At 47.8% G+C, this 21,251-nt stretch overlaps 3 protein-coding genes across 4 annotated transcripts in view; all 3 read left to right on the forward strand.

The window, feature by feature from the left end:
• The window catches only part of PPP1R16B (protein phosphatase 1 regulatory subunit 16B), a 65,754-nt gene extending 58,933 nt beyond the window's left edge, over positions 1 to 6,821 (forward strand). For both annotated transcript variants that reach the window (XM_051633250.1, XM_051633251.1), the window contains exons 10-11: positions 16 to 184; positions 771 to 6,821. In XM_051633250.1, coding sequence (XP_051489210.1) covers positions 16 to 184; positions 771 to 1,292 — 691 coding nt within the window. In that variant the 3' untranslated portion in view covers positions 1,293 to 6,821. The remainder of the gene's footprint in view (positions 1 to 15; positions 185 to 770) is intronic.
• Positions 6,822 to 8,113: 1,292 nt separating this feature from the next.
• LOC127391084 (protein FAM83D-B-like) lies at positions 8,114 to 15,847 on the forward strand. The gene is made up of 4 exons (XM_051633367.1): positions 8,114 to 8,575; positions 11,326 to 11,493; positions 12,358 to 12,482; positions 12,838 to 15,847. Exons 1-4 carry the CDS (start codon positions 8,129 to 8,131, stop codon positions 13,817 to 13,819), a joined length of 1,722 nt encoding a protein of 573 aa, XP_051489327.1. The 5' UTR covers positions 8,114 to 8,128; the 3' UTR covers positions 13,820 to 15,847.
• Positions 15,848 to 16,388: 541 nt separating this feature from the next.
• On the forward strand, positions 16,389 to 20,332 carry LOC127391085 (protein FAM83D-B-like). Its single transcript, XM_051633368.1, has 4 exons — positions 16,389 to 16,835; positions 18,623 to 18,790; positions 19,375 to 19,499; positions 19,749 to 20,332. Exons 1-4 carry the CDS (start codon positions 16,389 to 16,391, stop codon positions 20,137 to 20,139), a joined length of 1,131 nt encoding a protein of 376 aa, XP_051489328.1. The 3' UTR covers positions 20,140 to 20,332.
• The last annotated feature ends 919 nt before the right edge of the window (positions 20,333 to 21,251 follow it).

Consider the following 21,251-nt stretch of genomic DNA (forward strand, 5'->3'; position numbering starts at 1 on the left):
CTCCTTGTTCTGCAGGAAGGTGGTGAGGAGGGCCAGCCTTTCGGACAGAACAAACCTCTACAGGAAGGAGTGTGAGAAAGAGGCCATTGTCTGGCAGCAACTGGGGGCTGCAGAAGAAGGAAGAAATTCAGGTCTCATTGGAGAAATCGCGGAGACACGGTCTGACCAGGAGAATACAGACCCTGTAAGGAAGCTCTTCTCTATTATGGGAGGAGGAGGGCTGGTGTAGTGCAGGTTCAATAGCAGTGGGTGCCCTGGGATGGAAAGTGGCTGAAAAAATCATAAAGCTCATCCATCAGATGTAAGCAAAAGACTAAATTCTCATTTGGCATAAACTGGCATATCTCACTCAAGTGGAAGGACTGTTTTAGATTCACAGCTGCATGAACAGTTTTGAAATAAGGCCCTAGTGAACCAGTTCAGAAGAAACAGCATGTGCATTTCTCTTTACAGCTGACTAGCTGGTAATCACAAAATAATTGTAAACTTGTTTGCCTGTTGTTTTCCATTCAGTTATTATCATGTTATATTAATATGTTTATCTATCTCTCTTTTTTTTTCTAAGTCCTTCTGAGTTAACATTCCATGTTTCTTGTTGGGGCTCACACCATCATAGGGTCCTTTTAGTGGGTGAATTCAGTGTTTGTGCTGCAGCACGTGTCTGGTGAAAAGGCTGAGTGTGAGCAGGCTTAGGAAGTTGTCACAGTGATGAACCATGCTATGGGGAACAGGGAAAGATGCTCTTTTTTTTTCTTGTCTTCTTCTTACAGAATTCAGTACTGGAGAACTCTTCCCTCCTTCCAGAGTTGGCAAACAAAAGCACCCAGTGTGACTCTGAAATCCCCCTCCAGAATGGACTCATGGCATCTGCCAGCACTTACCCCTACACCTTTTCCAACGGGGACATCTGGAGCATGCAGGCTGACCCTGAGAGCAATCCAGGCCACGTGCTGCCCTACAGCAACCCCGGGCTCCCTGACACGCAGCAGTTCTGGGGTACCTACAAGGAGCACAACCACCAAACGCTGTCGGAACTGAAGCGGCAACGGGCTGCAGCCAAACTCCTCAACCACCCCTTCCTCAGCACCCACTTCAGCAGCGGCATGGGAGGAGTTGCTGAGAACGGGGGTGAGGCCAAGTCCCAGCTAATTGCATCCAGGACTTCTCCCTACAGCTCCAATGGGACCTCAGTGTATTACACAGTGTCCAGTGGTGATCCTCCCCTCTTGAAATTCAAAGCTCCCATGGAGGAAATGGAAGAGAAGGTGCACGGGTGCTGCAGGATTTCCTAGTCTCATCTGTTTCTCACCCCAGAGGAAACAAGACGAGCGTGGGCTGGTTGGATCCACAGCAGGGGCCAGGTTGTTTGCATTCCAAAGGGAGAATCTGGTTATGGACATCCTGACTGCAGTAGCCACGTTCATCTTGAACTGTACTTTACCCTGCCATTTACTTCCATTGCAGCTGAACGAGTGATGCAGGTGGAGCAAGGCTCCCCAGGAGAGGAAGGGATGCACAGAGGGATGATGTAAAAAGAGTCGCCTTAGCCTTGCTCCCTGGGGAAGAAGGTATGGAGCACTGCCTCCCCATCCTTGGGAAGTCATGAGATGCCTTGCAATGAAGTAAGGATCTGAATGAAAATCTTTGCATCTGAGCCTCTTGCTGTAAGTCACTAAGCTTCAGGAAGGTGACAGTTCAGACCTAAATTTTCACTCGTGTGCAATGCACACATCCTGGAGGAGAGATCCACCTGCAGGTGGGGGGTTGCAAAAGTGGACAGAGCTGTTTTCCATGCAGCTGGATCCAGCGCTAACAGGGTCTGAGCAACAAGCAAGCGTAGGTGCTGTGCTTGCTTTAGGAAGTTTGCAAGGTGTTATCTCCTTGCAGTGACAGCTCACCATCACAAACTGCACTGGCTGGGTCCTGTTCTGCTCACCTAGGCTCATCCCTGCAGACTGCCATCAGGCTCCAAGCAGAACTTTTCCTGGAACAGGCTTCACTCAACAGGCTTAAAACTGATGTTGCAATACGGGGCCCTGGCAATAGAACTTCAATGCAATAAAATACTGACAAAGGTCTATATTGGGATAAGTAATTTAAAACCCTTATTTGTACTATTTAGACTCCTCATTTGTTAAACCTGAAAAGACTTTTGCTGATCTCACTTTCTTACTGATGCTGTTTGTTCACTCTGTATGCTCACCACAGATACTACAGGCAGAATGCTTTGCATTCTGATTTTTCTGGATTTCCAGAACCACAGGGCTTGGGAGGGATGAGGAGGAAAGGTTTGCTGACACAAGTCTAGAAACATCATGAAATTGTTTCAAATCTCCCTAGATGTTATGTTAACACTTATGTTAACCTGCAGTCTTTGGCTGACCAAGTGTTAAAGCCTTGCTTTGGTAGTTGAACATTGCAGCAGGGCAGGAGATTGGGGTTTTTTTAGTCTGGTTTTCCAGCTGCCATGCTGAAGTCATCAGCAGTGATCAGACTTCAATGCCTCCGTGTACAAGGGAGTTGCCTAGGGCTGTGCAGTACCTAGGAAAGCCTCTCTGCTGCAGGGCAGCTGGCAAACCAGCACCAGTGTTTCTCTGTAGTCCGTGTTGGCTCTGACAAACTACCTGAGAAACACCAGCACAGTGTAACCTGGGGTTTTGGCATTGGCTCTTGAGCAAGTGGAGGCTCTGCATACCTGGGGGAGGCAAGAATGAGAGACAGCTCTGAGGAACTGGCCACAGTTGAGATAAACTGTACCTACAGAAGTAACTGTAAACCCTCAACCCTTTTTCTACACAGAGAGGCTATTGCACATGTAACTATTTGCCTGCATTAATATGTGTCTTCTTGAACAGCTTAAATTCCAAACTCTGAAAACATAAGCCTATTTGGGTCTCTCTAAGCCATCAATGGATTAAATCCAGCTCACGTAGTTGCTTCAGCCTCACAACAGCAAATGCAGCTTCCACCCATCTTCCTCTTAGCTGATGGCTGTTAAACAACATCACTCTTTGCAACTACACTTCCCTGTGGGAATCCTCAAAACGTTTTTTTCCAGGCTATAAAAAGCTGTCTTAGGCTGCCAGTGACTGTTAAGTGCTACCCTTTGCTCCCAGCCTATGGCTGGGGCTGGGTATTTTATGGTGCAGGGCTCTGAGCTCCTCATTCTCAGCTCCTTAGGGCAGCAGAGGTGGCTGCATGAACACCACAACCATGCCATGCAGGGAACATTTTTAGACCTGTGAGGGTACTACCAGACTGACAATTTACCCTCTTTAGCTCTGAAGACACCATTCTCTGCACTCACCAGTTTCAGAAGCAATTTAGAAAATGGTAGCAGATGATCTGATTTTTTAAACACCTTAGTTCAGTCAAAAGCAGGAGATTATTTTGTATGTTTTGAAACATTCCAAGAAGTTTGGCTTCCCCCATTATTGAAACACATGCTAAATGCAAGACTGCTTGTGCTTGACTTAAACTTAGGGGATCTTAAAAGTCATGCTCTAGTAGAAAGAAGTAACCAAACAGGCTTTACCACATCAGTGTGTGGTTAACAGTGGGTCTTCTGATTACCTTGAGAAAATGATTCTGAGCTGTTGCCAAGTGTAGCCTGGTTTTGACTGGACAGGGGGAGATGATCATCAGATGCCCCTCTTCCCCTGTAGTGCTGGGGGCTGTCTCTCCACATCCATCCTAATGAGAATACTAAACTCTGTGTAACAAATATTGGTGCCACTATCTTCTTGGTGGTGTAAAATTTGGGCCCAGCTGAGAGCTTCCCTCTCAGGGAAGAAGCTGGGCCCTTTTCCTTCTCAGAGCACTTCAAATCCAAGCAGATGGAAAGGAAACCTTTGAATGCAATAAGGTTAAGTAGTTTGAGGCTTGCTTTTATTGAGAGTTGTTAATACATTCAAACTTCAGGAAGCCAATCCATTTTAGACAAAAAGCTTTTTGTCCATTGATATTTCCCTCTGTTTATATATAAAACTCCAGGAACACATCACTCTAGCTGTCCTGTTGAGCAAATCACCAATTGATTTACTATCAGGCAAAAGATATTACAAATTCTGCATTACAAAACCACCCCCTTAATTTGACTTAGTATTGAAATTGCAAAACTGGCTGTAATCGAGCTCTTCTGGCTTTATCAAACTGGCTCAGCAAAGTCTAGTGCTGTCTGATCAAATGTAATCAATCCTTATTGAGATGAGAGAGTCAGTAATCAAAGAGTCAATTCCATGATATGTTCCACAGCCATGCCAAGTGTTTATCTCCCACTGGCTTTGGGCTGAAGCTGTATCAAAGTGGGACTTGTGAAGGCTGTTGAAGAGTGACCTAGAATGGATTGAAGAATCCTGCTTATGTGCTGGTGACATTCTGCATATAAAGGGCACTGCTCAGGGAAGGGGCTGGCAATTGGTGCTGCATGCAGAGCTGTTGGTTGTAGGTCTGGGACCAGAAATTCTGTAAACTGGATATTTAACCTGCTTCTGGTAAACTATTTTATAGAGACAAACAGGTTTTGGGGCAATTAATGAACACACAGATACTCTTACATGTGCACTGTAGGAGCCTACCTCCAGGAATAGGGGTTTTTGTTATAAGGTTACAGCAATAGTGGGGTTTTTATATCTGTGTGCTTTAAAGACCATCCCACTGGAAAGCTCTGAGGTACACAGCAGAAGGCACTTGGTTTCATTGGATATGAATATTGCTAAAAAGCTGTAGAAACTAGAAATCATGTTGTGATCAGCATATCTAGCACTTGGCTTAATAGAGGAGGATTTGGGGTTTTGGAGTTATACTTCTGTTTTAAGGCTCAACGAACATCTAAGTACAGATTCAAGGTCACTTTAGAGTCCCCCTTTTGTTAACAGTGAGCCAAAGGTTGTAGCTGTTCATGCAGACCACAGAAAGATTTGAGAACATGGACCTATTGATGGGTCTGTTGTGGGCAGAGTGGCACATGAGAATAACCCTTCTGCTTGCAAAGTCCTCCTGTCTGCTGAAGTGATACTGTTCCTAGCAAACAGGATGAGGGGATCTCTACTTTCCATGTTGAAAAACTTTTTTTAGATGGGGAAAAAAAAAAAAAAAGGTGTCTCAGAATAGTGTCTCAGCTTTACTGAGCTCAACCTAGAAGGTCTCAGCAATGAAATGTTGGATAAGGGCTTAAAAACCATTGCTGGGACCTGTTTGATGTCAGGCCTGCATCTGTGTTTCACATACCAAGTGATGTGATTTTAGCCCACTTAGTCTCACTTCTGTGGTGCTCCTGACTCTTAAAACACTCCCAGTTTTTGGAAGAACTGACTCTAGCTGATGTGATTCTGTACCATCTTACAGGTGTGGTTGGAGAACCATGTGGATGAGAAACTCCTGGTAGGGAAGAAGAGCATGGCAGGGCAATAGCAATAATAAATCAGGACAATACTCAGCAGAGGCAGTGGATTCTCCAGTTTATTGAGCAGGGTCTTATTTCATGGGTTTGGAAGCCCTTACAAGCTCCCAAATGGCATTACAACTTCTGTTTAGTGCCCTTCCCCTTTAATATTGAAATTCTGTTTACCCAAATCTTCCCTGCTGAAACTAAACCAGCGATAGCATGACGGAGGAATATCTTAACTGGGAAAGCAATAGCACTGGTCTCCAGTGAGCCATAGATGAACTGTTGTCCATGTCCTGGAAGGAGTTCTCACTACGTCTGGGTATTTCTGTGCCTTATCATACTTGCTAAAGGTAACTTGCTCTCTGTAAGTTCTGTGGTGACTATACAGTGCTGTTCTTTAACTTGGAGATGATTTTCCAAGGGGGTAACAGTTCAGAGCCTCCCAGATTTCGAAGTTTTTATTTGCTCTTTCGGTTTCTCTCATGATCACCGGTTCCTCTCTTCCTAAACACAGAAAGGAAATTAACAGGGTCTTCATCCTAATTGACTAAATCACGCTGACCTACTTTGTTATTGCAGAATCTGGAACACGCTTGTAGCAGAAAGGTCTCTTAGTACAGAACACAGCTCGTATTTACATTTTTGTTTTGTTTTGGCTGTGGAACAGAGTTTGTTGGCTCTGGTTGTTCCGCTTTACTCTGCTGTTCTCATGTTAGCCAAACTAATAATGGACTTCTCAGTTCCACCTCACAATTAGAACAGTGTTCTTCAGGCAACATCCGATGTGGTGAAATTACAACCCTGAATATTTCGCTGTATTTCAACCACTGAAGCTGTAGTAGTGGAGATCCTGCTCAAGATACCTGCTCCCAAACCTACACCAGTGCAATTATCTCCACCCGCAGCTGGAGGGGAGCCTTAGTATTGTCACCTCTGCATCTTCAGCCTATAGATTGCAGTGTGGGACTGGTGTCAGTACCCCTGGTACAGCTCAGTGTGACTGCTGCATGGAAAGGTTCCTAACAAACCCTGGCAAGCCTTCTGCAATAACTCGTCATCCCATCCATCAGTAGTAAACGATGTACAAACACAACCTGATGAAACCTATTTTATGTAAAATAAATAATGTAAGGACTGTATATTGTATTAGCAGCTTTGTGTATAAAATGGCATTTTGGCAATCAGAGTCTAATATATTTAATTTTTTTTTTTTTTTTAAAAAAGAGGATATTTGATATTGTATGGGACTGACTTTATTGCTATTGTAAGGATGAAAAGATGGTTTCTTAACATGTTGAAGCAATGCATCAAACCTTAAATTCTATGTAAAACTCATGCCAAAAGGGTATGTCTGACAGTATTAGCACCTGACTCAGTGTCTTTAATAGAGAGATTGAATTTTTTAATTTAAAAATTATATTAAATTTCTTTTAATAATACAAAAAATATATATATGCCCGAGTTTTATTTAATTGGTTCACATTTTGGGACTCTGGATGTTTCTGCCTATCTTACAACTGTAAATACCGCCAGGAATGGCCCAGAGCAGTAAATCCAGGCAAGCGGTGGGTTGGTGGAACTCGTGATTTCTCGGCTGGTGCCAGCTCCTTCCTTTTTAGGAGACAAGCAGGAGGGAAGAACCCGGGGCTGCGGCCTCCGGGGTCAGGGGCTAAGGGGGCTGCGCGATCTTTTGGCCCCAAGGGGGCGGCGAACGGCTCCCCCGGCCCCGCTCCCCGCTCCCCGGGTCCCGCTCCCCCGGATCCCGCTCCCCGGCCCCGCTCCCCCGGGTCCCGCTCCCCCGGGTCCCGCTCCCCGGCCCCGCTCCCCCGGGTCCCGCTCCCCCGGGTCCCGCTCCCCGGGTCCCGCTCCACCGGGTCCCCGCTCCCCGGCCCCGCTCCCCCGGGTCCCCGCTCCCCCGGCCCCGCTCCCCCGGCCCCGCTCCCCGGTCCCGCTCCCCGATCCCGCTCCCCGGCCCCGCTCCCCGGATCCCGCTCCCTCGGGTCCCGCTCCCCGGGTCCCGCTCCCCGATCCCGCTCCCCCGGCCCCGCTCCCCCGGCCCCACTCCCCGGGTCCCGCTCCCCTGGGTCCCGCTCCCCCGGGTCCCGCTCCCTCGGGTCCCGCTCCCCCGGATCCCGCTCCCCCGGATCCCGCTCCCCGGCCCCGCTCCCCGGATCCCGCTCCCTCGGGTCCCGCTCCCCCGGGTCCCCGCTCCCCCGGCCCCGCTCCCCGGTCCCGCTCCCCGATCCCGCTCCCCGGCCCCGCTCCCCCGGGTCCCGCTCCCCGGGTCCCGCTCCCCGGGTCCCGCTCCCCCGGGTCCCGCTCCCCGATCCCGCTCCCCGGGTCCCGCTCCCCGATCCCGCTCCCGATCCCGCTCCCCGGGTCCCGCTCCCCGATCCCGCTCCCCCGGGTCCCGCTCCCCCGGGCCCCGCTCCCCCGGATCCCGCTCCCCCGGCCCCGCTCCCCGGATCCCGCTCCCTCGGGTCCCGCTCCCCCGGGTCCCGCTCCCCCGGTCCCGCTCCCTCGGGTCCCGCTCCCCGGATCCCGCTCCCCCGGTCCCGCTCCCCGGTCCCGCTCCCCCCGTCGGGCGGGCCGCTGCCGCTGCCGCGGGGCCGGGCCGGGCCGCAGCCAACCGGCTGCTCGGGGCGGGGCGCGGCTCCCCCAGTGGCGGCGGCGGAGGCGCGAACCTGTTTGGATTCAAAGCCGCTCTAAAGGCGTCGGCGAGCCGGGCCGTGCCGCGCCATGGCCAACCCGTCGCAGTGCCTGGAGGAGGGCGCCGGGCGCTGGCCGCCGCGGCCGCCCGGGCCGTACAGCGAGGCGCAGCGGCTGGCGCTGGAGGAGCTGGTGGCGGGCGGCCCCGAGGCGCTGCGGGCCTTCCTGCGGCGGGAGCAGCTGCCGCCCTTCCTGTCGGAGCCCGAGGTGCAGGCCATCGTGCGGGGCGCCCTGCCGCCCGCCCCGCAGCCGGCGGGAGAGCCCTCGCCCGGCGCCTCGCTCGACGCCTCCTCGCTCACCTACTTCCCCGAGCGCTCGGACCTGGAGCCGCCGGCGCTGGAGCTGGGCTGGCCGGGCTTCGCCAGCGGCGCCTTCCGCGGGCTGACGCGGGTGGAAGCGCACTTCCAGCCCGGCTGCGGGGACGGGCTGTACGGCTGCAAGGAGGCGGTGCGGCGGCAGATCCGCTCCGCGAGGCAGGTGAGTGCCGGGGGGGACAGCGCCGGGCCCGGGGGGGCGGGCTCTGCCGCGGCGAACCGGCCCTTCCGAAGGGGTCAGCGAACCGGAGCAAAAATCAGCGACGGTACCGATGAGCATCCCCGTCGTGTGGCCATAGGCAAGGGGCTTTAATACCCCTGTCGAGCAGGGACATGTCTCGTTAGTAGGACAAACTGGCGGGTGCGGTGCCACTCGTACCCATCCTGGTGCGTCCCTTGCTGTGCTGCACCCGTGACATCTCCCAGAGCTCTGACCGGGCCCGCAGCTGCCGCTGGTGGCCAAAACACACGCTGGTTTCGAGCTGATTGTGCTCCTGCACAAAAGGGGAGGGTTTCCTTTTGCAGGTCACTCACTGATGCGCTAAGCGAGCCAGATCCACTCGGAAACCTCCTACTGTCCCTTAAAGGATGTGACACAAAAAAAGCCTCTCTAAAAATCACGTTATCTACAGGGGTAATTCTGTGATGATATCCCATTTCTTCAGTTCTTTCTCTTCATTAATCACCCTTAAGTAATGTGCAGACCTGCTGCTCTTAGCAGGACTTCCCTCCTACAGGAGTGGATGGTTTTGATCTAATGCAGAGCATGGCTTAAAAAACTATGTGGTGTGGTAACTTCTAACTGTTCTCTGCAATTCCTCATGTTACCCAAGTTTATAGCCTCTAACTAGTCCTCAGGAGGGAACCACCCTTCTCCTTCGCAGCCACTCCATTGGCTTAACTAAAATTTGAATGTATAGCTTCCTCTTGGGGTGGCTGGGTGAAGCAACACCCTGAATCAGCAACTGAGCTCACTCCCTGCCCACTTCTGAGCACGGAAGCTTAGGGTGTGTGTGAGGATGACGTGAACAACGGGCTTCTTGCCAGAAACGGTCACAGAGTAAGCTCTGTTCTCAAAGGATCCTTGTCAGGTAGATGAGACTAGGCTGAACACTTGGGTAAACTCTGTGAATACATCCGTTTCTCCAAAAAGTTGCACTTGTTCATAATGCTCTTGCTTGTAGCATCCTGCCAAACACCAGCTCGAGCCAAGAGCCAGGCAAGCTGTTCCTGCACTGCTGTGCACGAGTCTGATCCGGGGGGCACTTGTGTGGCCACAGAATGGAGAGAAATGTTGCCCCCCCTCTAATTTACTAAACATCAGATGCTTTGTGACGTTGCTAAATCGTGGCTGAGTTCTTTGGGTTAATGTGGGGAACAGGAAATCTTCAGATGCTGTATAGTTTCTTCTTAACTTGCTCAAATGACTTGAGTCACTAAATGAATCGAGTGACTAAAGGGGGAGACTGTTGCTATCTTGCTTCCACTATCCTGAATGGATGAGTGGAGGGAAATGGGTGTGTGAGAGGTTTTGTCTCTCCTCTCAGTATAACTGTACTCTTTCTCATTTTGACTAAAAGTACATTTCCTTTTCAGCAGCTAATTCTAGGATTAGAACTCTAATGCTACTAATTGAGTAGCCATTTGAAGGCACCAGTTTCCAAGGGGCTTAGTGTAAATTGTTCTGTTTTCAGGGGTTATTTTCTTACTTGTCTGGTGTTGTCAAAAGCATCTTACTTTTTTGTCTCCCTTTGACACTTAGACAAGTGGTACAGTGGAAAAAAGCAGAGGACATGTAAGAAGCCCAAGCTAAACAAACTTTATCTAGAAATACCAATGTGCCTGTGTGTATTATATGCAAAAGCTGATCTGTATGGAGCCCATCCCTTAAGGAGCAGGGCATGGGTGTGAATGCAAAGCTTTGCCTGTTCTTGTGGGAAATGTTACCTCTGACTACAGGCAATGCCACACACAGAGCAGCTGTGTTGCATTGCAGATAGACCTTGGGCATGTTGCAGCAGAGTGTGAAGGATTTATCTGATAAAGGCAGGTGCCAGGTACCTGCAGCAGTTGTACAGTCTGATGCTGGTCTGAGAAAAAGACAATAAAAAACTAAGTAACAAAGCCAAATCCTTTATGCCTTTATATCCCCACACAGATGTGTGTTCCTGCTTTTGAGGGGTGAGAATTATAGCACCAAAATGGATTAGCTGGAGGGACTGTTGTCTTGTCTTTGGCCCACTGAAAGAAAATCTTCCCATCTCAGGACTTGCCTTCTGTAAAGAACTGTTTAGTGGGTGGAAGGATTTCTTGTAAAGGTTGGGGCTGGAAAGTTGGAAAGCATCTGGTAAGAGTCTGGAAATAGTGAGAAACATTTCTATAGAACTAGTATATCTCTTGGCAACTTATATAGGGACAGCATTCCCTTCCAATCACACAAAGAGAAAGCAGTTGGGGTTTGTGAGATGCTCAGCTGTGAAGTGAGGAGGCCATTCGGGCTAATTTTCTTGTGGGCAGTGGCTGTTGCAGGATATATCATGCTGGGAGCACAGGAGTGGAGGTGACTTGTCTGGATTCCTCATTCTGCTGCCATAGCTTCCCTGGTGTCACCAAAAGGCTGGATTATGGGAGATTATGTAGGAAAGCAGGCTGTGAAAGTGTACAAAAGCAGCACCAGATGCGAGGGGGAAACTCTCCAGGCTTATGCTTTGCACTGCAGGGCACTGTGAATTTACAGAAACATTGCAGGCATTTAGAAATCTCCTGTAGCTTGCCAGGGCTTGCTCAGCAGGACAAAGAAACGTGCATCTGGCCTTGATGACAGCAGCAGCAGGAGAAGATGGCTGGAGGAGGCAGTGATCTGGCCTTGTGTGAAATGAGGTTCTTGAACAAATGTTGTCACTTTTCTTGCAGGTGATTGCCCTTGTCATGGATTCCTTCACAGATATTGATATATTTGGTGACCTCCAGGATGCCTATAACAACCGCAAAGTCCCTGTCTATATCCTTCTTGACCATGACTTTCTACCCCATTTCTTGGAAATGTGCAAGAATTTGGGAGTTTGCCCTGAGCAGGAAAGTGTAAGTACTAAACCTGGGTGGGTATGAGGGCTGTTTTTATTTTTTGTGGTATGGTTTATTGTTATGGATGTCAAAGATATCCTTACATAAAACATGAGGCTTCCTTGAAAGATTGAAGCATCCTGTCTCTTAGATAACTGATATAAAAGGGTATTTTCTGAAATACTGCTCAGCTCCTGAAGATCAGGGCTCAATATCGCATGGTTTCTCATGGTTTTTCAGTCTCTAATCCAGCATCCAGCCCACAAACTCAGCAAAAAACATGTAGAAAAGGCACATCTACTCCTACCCTCCACTACCCATAGGTAGGAGCTACAGCAACGCTGGCGTGCTGAGCAGAGTGTGCACTATGATCCCTGTCCTGAAGAAACAGCCATTTCCAAGCATTTGATTTTGCAAGATCTAAGTAGCTTTATTTTTTTTCTTGAGGAACTGCTTGCTTAGGAAAACAGAAACACAGGAAACCCAAGGGTGAAATGGCTTTGGTAACATCTAGTTTTTTCACTAAGGCATAATTGCTTTCTTTTAGAAGGGCTTGTGACCCAGTGGTTTACTTAATTCCTCTGAATATAAGTGGACATGACTGTGTCATGGCTTGTCTTGGACAGGCTTATGTACACCCCAGTGAGAGTTCCTCTGGGTGAGGAAACACTCCTGTCTTCATGGGTAGTAATTAATTAGAACTGGCTGTTCTCTCCTAAGCTAACAGAAATTTAGCAGTGTAACTAATAACACTCACAGACAATGTAAGGAAGTTAATTTAATTCCTGTCTTCCATAGTATGTGTAGCTGCTTTTAGGTATAATTGCTAAGCAGAACTTTTTGGAAGTTAAATCTGATGTTACTTCTTCTTTTCTGAAACAGCTCATGAGAGTTCGAACTCTCACGGGGAACACGTACTACATGAGGTCAGGTGCCAAAATTATTGGGAAAGTCCATGAGAAGTTCATGTTAATTGATGGCATCAGAGTGACAACAGGCTCCTACAGGCAAGTATTGGGGTCTGCTGGTGCCTGATGCACCCATAGAAAGGGGGGGCTTCTGCAAGAAGGGTGTATTAACTTTGCTTTTTACCTTGTATTAATGAATGCCAATGGCAAGTGGACTAGTTTGAGCTAAGTGGGACTAACACAAAACTGTAAACAGCTTTGGAAAGCTGATTTACACTATTTGTAGCTAGCAAGGCACTTGACCGTGGCTAAATAGAGCACTTTCTGAAGAAGACAGTGAGTTGTCTGTTGACTTCATACCTTATGCACACCATTTCTAAGATCAGTCTTGCTACCTCTAACTGTGTCGCAATACCCTGGAGATTCACGGTGAATCTTTGTTTGTTTTCAATAGTTTCACCTGGTCTGATGGGAAGCTGAACAGCAGTAACTTGCTGCTATTATCAGGCCAAGTGGTTGAACACTTTGACCTCCAGTTCAGGATTCTTTATGCCCAGTCGATGCCCATCAGCCCTAAGTGGCCATCCAGCTGCAGGAACAGCGGGATATTTGATCACCTGGCAAACAGGATAGAGTCCCCTGAAGAGTATACTGTGGAAGGCAACTTGAGAGCAGAATTTGCCAGATTGTCTAGTACTCCAAAGAAACTGCTGAAAGAACTCAATCTGGCTGAAGATACCCCTGGAGGCAAACCTTGCAACTTGGGGCATTCTTGCCTCTGTGAAGAGGAGTGGTTCCATGATCAAGAGGCCACGGTGGAACGGAAGAGCGTGTCAACTCAAACTGGCCCATGGGAAGGGAAGCCTGTGGTGACCACATGTAATGCTGCCACACAGACCAGGGCTCTGACAGCAGAAATGGGCACTCAGGCTTCCGTCGTTGCTAGAGTGGCAGGCACTCAGACTTCTATTTTGCTGAAGACAGCAGTGACACAGACAAAGGAAGAGGGGGACACAGAAACACCCCTGCTTCACAGGAAGTTGTCAAAAGAAGGATCTGCTCTGTTTGGAAGGGCTGTATCAAGTTCTAGTCTGCGATCACTGTCTTCCTCATCATCCCAGTGCTCCCTCACCAGCTCTACTGGCTCAATCTCATCTCTCCGGTCCTTTGAATATTCTACCAGGCACAGGGCAGAATATTTCCAAAAACTGCATAAAGAGAGGCAATTCCACTACTCCACTATCAGGTCAAAGCTTAGCCACATGGTGGATATCCTGTCCCGGAGGGGCCGTGTGCCTGAACCACCCCAGAGGGGCCGTGTTCCTGAAAGCTTCCTACCCCAGTACCCAGGAAGGTGCAACCTGAAGCAGCAGCGGGACATCAGTGCCAGCCTGCGCAGCCTCCGGGACGTGTCGCTCTTCTCTCTCAAGAAATGACTGCTGCACTGAGCACGGGGCACGAGAGCTCCGGCCCCAGATTGCAGTCACTTTGTACCTGCTGATTCTTCCCCTTCCTTCCAGCACGTTTACTATTTTTAATACATGTGTCCGTTGCTCTCCAGCACTTTGTTTTATCCTATAAACAATAAGAGGGGTCTGTTTATACAGTAGCTACTTGCATGTTCCGTTTGCGTGCGTTAGTGGTGACGGTTCATTTTCATTCTGGATGCTTAACCTGAAAAGTAAACTTATGACTGCTTTCTAGAGTTAGCTAATGTTCTGGCTTTAATTTATGTGCATCTGGAAAAATCTGAGTCAGACTGATCTTGCTCAGAGTGGCTCTGGAGATTTAGATTACTTCAAGGTATATTAATATTTTTTTTAATGGCTTTTATTTCTACTTTCTCTTTGGCATGAGGAGAAATGACTTTTATAAAAGCCATAACACATTTTATTCTAAGTCTGACTTCAGAGAGAGATACATTTCTCTTTCACTAAAGCTGTGAAGGTTCTATTGGAGCAGTTGTAGGGTCTTATCTTCAACTGTCTCCTTTTCCCATTGCTTAAGCCTTCTGAAAGGGACTGAGCTAACCAGCTCTTCAGTCTGATCATCCTCTCATGCCTTTGTGTAAATACATACATGTATATATGTGTGTGTGTGTGTACACATCCTCAGAAGAGCATCTTAAAACCAAGACCAGGAAGTAGCAACTCAGCACTCCAAGATAGCTGAGCCCCTTTTAGGTACAGTCCTGATGTAAATGTTTCTAGTATTTGGAACTAAAACTATATTGGATCTGTTAAGACTATTAATGGAAATGTATTGCTGAAGTGTTGGGCTTTGTGCTTGTGAGTGGGAGATGAGGTGACATCTGGAGTTCGGTATCTCGCTGTATCAAACCTGTTGTATTTATCTTTTGAGATGACTTCAGAAAACTGTCACTTGAGCAACTTGTCACACAGAATTAAGACTTTCAGTCTTAACACTGTAAAATGACCTTCCAATTCTGGCTTGGTCTAAGAATGTCTGAACCATATTGCTTCTGTTAAGAGACCTATAAACTGCTTTCTTCTTTGGAGTTAACTCAGAGATGAGACAAACACTGAGGGCACATGACAGAGCCCTTGCTGAAAAGTAACTGACAAATGCACTACAAAATGTTATGGGATATGCTTGATAATATTATTGTACAAGAAAGTGTAGGAGTGAAAAACAAAACAACAACATTTTTCTTCAAACTGTCCTATCTGATCCTGCTTCCTGCTCTGTTTATTCTTTATCCACTATTAACTTGGTTTGAGGAACTGAAGTGCCACTCTAGTTTTTATTAATACTCTCAATATTAAATGGATCTTAGGTTAAGCTCCTTTGCAGATACACTACCTGAATATTTGTTAGCAGTACTGTGTGCTTGTGCTTGCTGGATCACTTTGAGCAGTGTGTGGCTTCTCTCTCTGTGCTCTGACCTGTACTGCTATTCCTTAGACCTGCATCCCACCCAGTACTCTGGTGAGCAGCTTGACTCTGAATCCTGCCAAGACAAATCAAGAGTTTGGGTAATGTATTTTCTTCTGTTTTCCAGGGATGTGTGTCCAGTAGATGGCACATGTCAGCTGCTGTCTGAATATTCCAGTAAACAGCAATGAATGAACAGAAAAATATCCAAAACTGCCACTTAAGTGTAAACAACAACTAGTAACTGGCATTTCTATCTCTGAAATCCTTCCTGGACGAGGAGGCTTAGCTCCTTTTGTAACTTGGGTTTCAAAGCAGCCACTCCCACAAACTGTTAGGGACAGGTGGGAAAAAAGCTCTGTCTGCACTTGTTTAAAAAGATACTTCCTTGCACAGCTCCTGGAGCTGGAACACCCTGAGTGAAGCAAGTTGCGGGGAGGGAGCCCATCTCGAATTATGTTTTGAAAAGCTTGTGTTCCACAGTGCTTGAGTGTCTGTAAAACCCACTTGTTCTGTGTGCTATTTAACTTGATTATGACACTGTGCAGCTGTTTGGGTACTCTCCCAGGAACAAGGAACGGTTTACAAATAAACTCCCTTTGCCAGAGGGGTTTTCACCCGATGGTTGCTGAGCTTTGTTTTCTATTTATTTGGCATTTTGGGCCTGGGTGACTAACGCAGCACTTCCCCTCGCGCCGCTGCCTTCCTGCTCCTCGAGCTCAGCAGAGCAGCCTGAATCGCAGCTGCCGGGCCGGGAGGACGGTCGGAGCAGCCTTTTGCTCGGGGGCTGAGGAGCAGGTGGAGGGCTGGACTTAGCATCCCCGCTTCCTTCAAGTTTGTTTTTCTGTGGGCGCTTCCCTCGAGCGGGGAAACCCACCTGCCTCTGCCCCCCAGGCTTGCCCGTGGCTGCCGCCGCTCCGGAGCCCCTTTCCTCCGGGGGGCGACGGGCGGAGCGGGGACCCCTGAGCGCTTCGGGGCCGCCTCCCCGAGCGGTGCCACCGGCTCCCGCTGCCCCGGGGCCGGGCGGGAAGGCGTGGAAGAGCATCCAGGCGTGGGGACCCGCCCGCCGAGCCGCTATAAAGGCGTCGGCGAGCCGGGCCGTGCCGCGCCATGGCCAACCCGTCGCAGTGCCTGGAGGAGGGCGCCGGGCGCTGGCCGCCGCGGCCGCCCGGGCCGTACAGCGAGGCGCAGCGGCTGGCGCTGGAGGAGCTGGTGGCGGGCGGCCCCGAGGCGCTGCGGGCCTTCCTGCGGCGGGAGCAGCTGCCGCCCTTCCTGTCGGAGCCCGAGGTGCAGGCCATCGTGCGGGGCGCCCTGCCGCCCGCCCCGCAGCCGGCGGGAGAGCCCTCGCCCGGCGCCTCGCTCGACGCCTCCTCGCTCACCTACTTCCCCGAGCGCTCGGACCTGGAGCCGCCGGCGCTGGAGCTGGGCTGGCCGGGCTTCGCCAGCGGCGCCTTCCGCGGGCTGACGCGGGTGGAAGCGCACTTCCAGCCCGGCTGCGGGGACGGGCTGTACGGCTGCAAGGAGGCGGTGCGGCGGCAGATCCGCTCCGCGAGGCAGGTGAGTGCCGGGGGGGACAGCCCCGCTCCCCTCCCGCACCGCTCCCGCCACCTCCTTCCCCCCCTTAGATACAATCCCGGTTTTACTTACGATGCTATTTTGTTACCGTTTGTTTTGTTTGTTTCTTTCTTTCTTTCCTTTCCCCACCGTTTTTTTATTTATTTCTTTAAGTTCATTATTTGCAAGCGCTTTTTTCCCCATAATGATGAAAACGCAGCTTGGGGAAGCTGGCAACCTGTGTGAGCTGCCTGCTCCAAACTCTTCCAACCAGCTCTTCCCCTTTCCCACATCAAATAAAAGTCAAGCTCGGGGGGTTCGGTCCCTGGAAAGGACCCAGGAGGGCAGGAACTGGCTCTCCAGGGGGGTTTACTCAAGGAGCTGAGGTGAATAATCAGATTTTGGCTCGAAGTAGCACTGAGAATCTGTGTAAGTAGAGGAGAAGCCTCATTTTTAACCTAGAGAGGTGAGACTTAAGGAGCAGGCAGCCGGTTTGGGTTTTTTTTTTTCATATTTGAAAAGTTTGAAAGACTGTCAAAGTTATATTTTGGAAGTAAGCTCACCTTTATTTTCAGGCAGTGCTTTTGAGGAAAAGACAACTGTTCTCGGGAAAAACAAAACAAACCCCAAAAACCTCTTGCCTAGAAATCAGAGACCAAATTTGTCTAAGATAGAACTAGATCCCTGGTTTTGCCATGTCTCAGGGTAAGGAAGAAACCTGAAGCAATACGGTTTTTTTTGCCACTCTTCTGGTTCTTTGGAGATGTTCTCAGCACCCTCAAGCATTTTCATGATCAGTTTGGAGCTCCTATGGCACCAGAAGTCCCTGATGTCGCTGAAGAAGACTGACAGCAAAGTGTCTGACTTTTCCTCATGCAAAATATTTTTTTAGTGAGGTGTTTTGAAGAGCTTTCAAGTCTCTCTCTGCCTCCACAGGTCTTGGCACTGCCCTGGAGTTGGGGGAAAGTGAGAAAGTGCTCAGATTTCTGTGATTTTATTTTTTTTTTTTCATGAAGTTATGCAGTATTAAAAGGGAAGTTTTTAGTACAACTTTGATTAATAATTTACAACTGGACAGATGCAGGAGCTATAATTGCTGTCACTTACTCTGGTTTTTAAATAGATAAAAGGTGTCTTTCTACAATAGGCTTTGAGGCTCAGTTGTTGATACCTATTGAACCAAAAAAAGACATGTCTTGGCAAAAGAAGGTTCAATGTAAAAACCTTCAAAAGAAGGTTTCTATGCTGAAATGAAATTTCAACAAACAAACAAACAAACAAGCTCTACAATGCTATAATAAAAATCTTAAATGATATCTTCTATTAATCGACAAGCAGCAATAAAATTTGGGCAAGTAATCTTCAACAACAATTTCTGTCCACAAATTCAGTGGTTTTTTTCTATTTAACTATACAGGGACATAAGTGACAACAGTGAAGGGGTGATGGGTGATGTATATGGTGCCTCCTGTACTTCAGTGCACTGCACTTGGTAATCACATTTACCAAAATACCATTATTTTCACAGAACTTTATTCTAATCAGAGGTTTGTTAGGTTGTTTTTTTTCCCTTTCTTGTCTCTTTCTTACATGTCTGTTAAATGTTTTAGCAGCCCTGTGGACAACAGAAGAACACACTGTATCACAGAAGACTCTACCATGTTCCACGACTGCCTGGAGATAAAAAAAAGGGGAAGGGATATTTAATTTGAAAGTCAGATTCCTTATGTGCCATCTCCCTTGGAATGCTATGGAAACAGCCTCATGATTTCTTCTGAAACTTTTTGCAGATGATTGCCCTGGTCATGGATTCCTTCACAGATACTGATATCTTCAAAGACCTCTTGGAAGCCTGTAGCCAGCGGCAAGTTAAAGCATATATCCTTCTGGATCAGTCTTCATTTTCCCACTTTCTGAAAATGTGCAAGGATCTGGGGGTTGACCTTGAACAGGAAAAGGTGAGCTTTGTCATGTTTATAGGGATAGTGATTTGATCCTTTTATGAAGCTATCAAAAGAAGAAACTAGCGTGCTTGCTCCCACAGCTTACATTGGGGCTTATGTAGCTGGCTCTTTCTTGGAAGATTTAACCATTCTTGTATAAAAAAAGCCATTTCTTGCCATAAAAACCTGTCGAAGTTACAGGTGTGTTCTGAGCACAAACACTAATTGAGTGTTCAAGGAAATGGAGGAATGTCCAGTTCCTAAAGCATGACTGGAGTTGCTCAGGCTTGCCAACACTTTGAAGCCTGTAGTAGAAGCAGGTTCTCAGGAATCTGTGGAGTTCAGGTCCCTCCAAGATTAGCAACAGCAGTTTTTACAGCCACATTCTGCACAATGAGCTTATGGGTTTGCTCCTTAATGCCACCTCTTCACCTACTAAAACAAGACAAAAATATCATTTGGTTTCTAGAGCGTGAATCTTGTGCCACTGTGCAGCAACCTTGGTTAGTTTGTCAGAGATCATTCTTGTTGTGTGCTACTCCTTAAAGTGCAATCATTTAACTTTGAAATCCACGTGACTCTTGCCACATCTTTAACAGCTGATGAGAATTCGAAATATCACTGGGAAGACATACTACACGAGGTCAGGTGCCAAAATTGTTGGAAAAGTCCGTGAGAAGTTCATGTTAATTGATGGCATTAGAGTGACAACAGGCTCCTACAGGCAAGTGCCCATTTCTTTCTGTTGTTTAATATGATTTCTTTACATGGAAAGGAAAAAAAGCCATGTTGCAAAACTGCTTTCCTTATCACAGTTTATTTGTAATGTTTGTCCTAAAAAGAGCACACTGCTCATCATCTCTGGATTATAAGAAGCATTTAACTAAACGTGATGAATGGTAATTTTTAGTTAATACTTTGTTTACTATTTATTTTCAATTAAGTCAGAATTTTCTCATTCTTCCTTTGTTAGCTTTACATGGACAGATGGGAAGCTGAACAGCAGTAACATTTTGATCCTGTCAGGCCCTGCAGTTGCACACTTTGACCTGGAATTTCGGATTCTTTACGCACGGTCCAAGCCTATTAACCTCAAAGAGTTCTCCAGCTGCAAGAAGAATGAGGTGTTGGACCAGCTGGTCAGGATAACAGTGGCTTCCAGAGACTTGTCCAGGGAAAACTTCCTGAGAATGGAGTTTTTGTATCTTAGAGCATTTGTAGGAAATCTCAAAAGGAAGCGAAGCTGGCTGCATGCCTCCAGAGAGGCAGTCTACGTGTCAAATAATGTAATGCATACTTCTCCTCCACTGACTAAGAGGAATGGCTCTCTAGTGATGAGGCCACACTGGATCGTGGAGAGATGAACTGCATGTTCACTAGAGAGAGAAGCAGAACCTCAGGAGCCACGTCCAGCCGTCCACGTCCAGTTCTGACTCACAGTGTGCTTGTGAGAGCAGCTGGGAAACCTCCAGCTGAGAGAAAGTGATGCTGCAATTGTGGTTTCATTTGAAGACCATTATTACACAGATCAAAAGATACAGTTACGGTTTTGTCTTAGGCTCAGGTGTGGTGTTTTTTTTTTTTAGAAAAACCTTTCACATTTGGAAAGCCATCATTGACTTCTAATACACTGACAGATTTTCATTTTTCCACCTATTCTTACATGTTTTAAGCTGGTGGGTTGGTTTGGGTTTTGGTGGGGTTTTTTTAGGGAATCTAGGTATGGAAAATAATACTGCTTAAAGGTCTTCCAAAGATGAACAGCAGGGCTGCTGCATGGCTCTGAAGTGTAGTCTAAGAGCAGTCTTGCCTTGCACAAACTCTCCACACATTTTTTCATTACACAGAACTGGAGTAACCATAACCTAGAAACAAGTAGATTCGTACCATGTCACTAGTCCTCAGATGTTACACTTTCTCTACATGAAGCTGTGCTGCTTGACAGAACCAGCTGACGTGGCAGTTGAGCAAGGCTCTTGCAATGGTTGAATTTCCAATGACCTTTCCTCTATACCAGAATACTTGGATTGTTGGACATCATGTAATACATGTGTGCAGGGGATAGTGTTCCTAAGAACCCAGTATGTTTGTAGTAGAGCTGAATAAGACCGTTTTCTTGGCATTACTCTGCATACTTCTTGATTTCTTTACAACTGCTTCTGCTGTCTGATCTTACCAGAAAAGCTCAGTAGATCTGAAATCTGAAGCTGCTGCTCAAAAGCCTTACTTCCACCAGACATGCAGTAACGTGGAAGTCAGAAACAGAGCAATTTATTCTTAAGTTTTCATGCAATCTCAATCTTTTCATTCATCTACCCACTTCTGGAGAAAAATAAAAAACCCAAATGAATAAACTATCCTCCCAAATCATTGCACATTGAGGCACGGATGTTCCAGCAGCCTGCTTGTTAGTCCAACTGCAGCAACTCTGGCAAAAGCAAAGGTAAAACATTTCTGAAGTTGTTACTGCAGAAAA

Source organism: Apus apus, chromosome 15 (assembly GCF_020740795.1).
Source record: "Apus apus isolate bApuApu2 chromosome 15, bApuApu2.pri.cur, whole genome shotgun sequence".
Taxonomy (NCBI): domain Eukaryota; kingdom Metazoa; phylum Chordata; class Aves; order Apodiformes; family Apodidae; genus Apus; species Apus apus.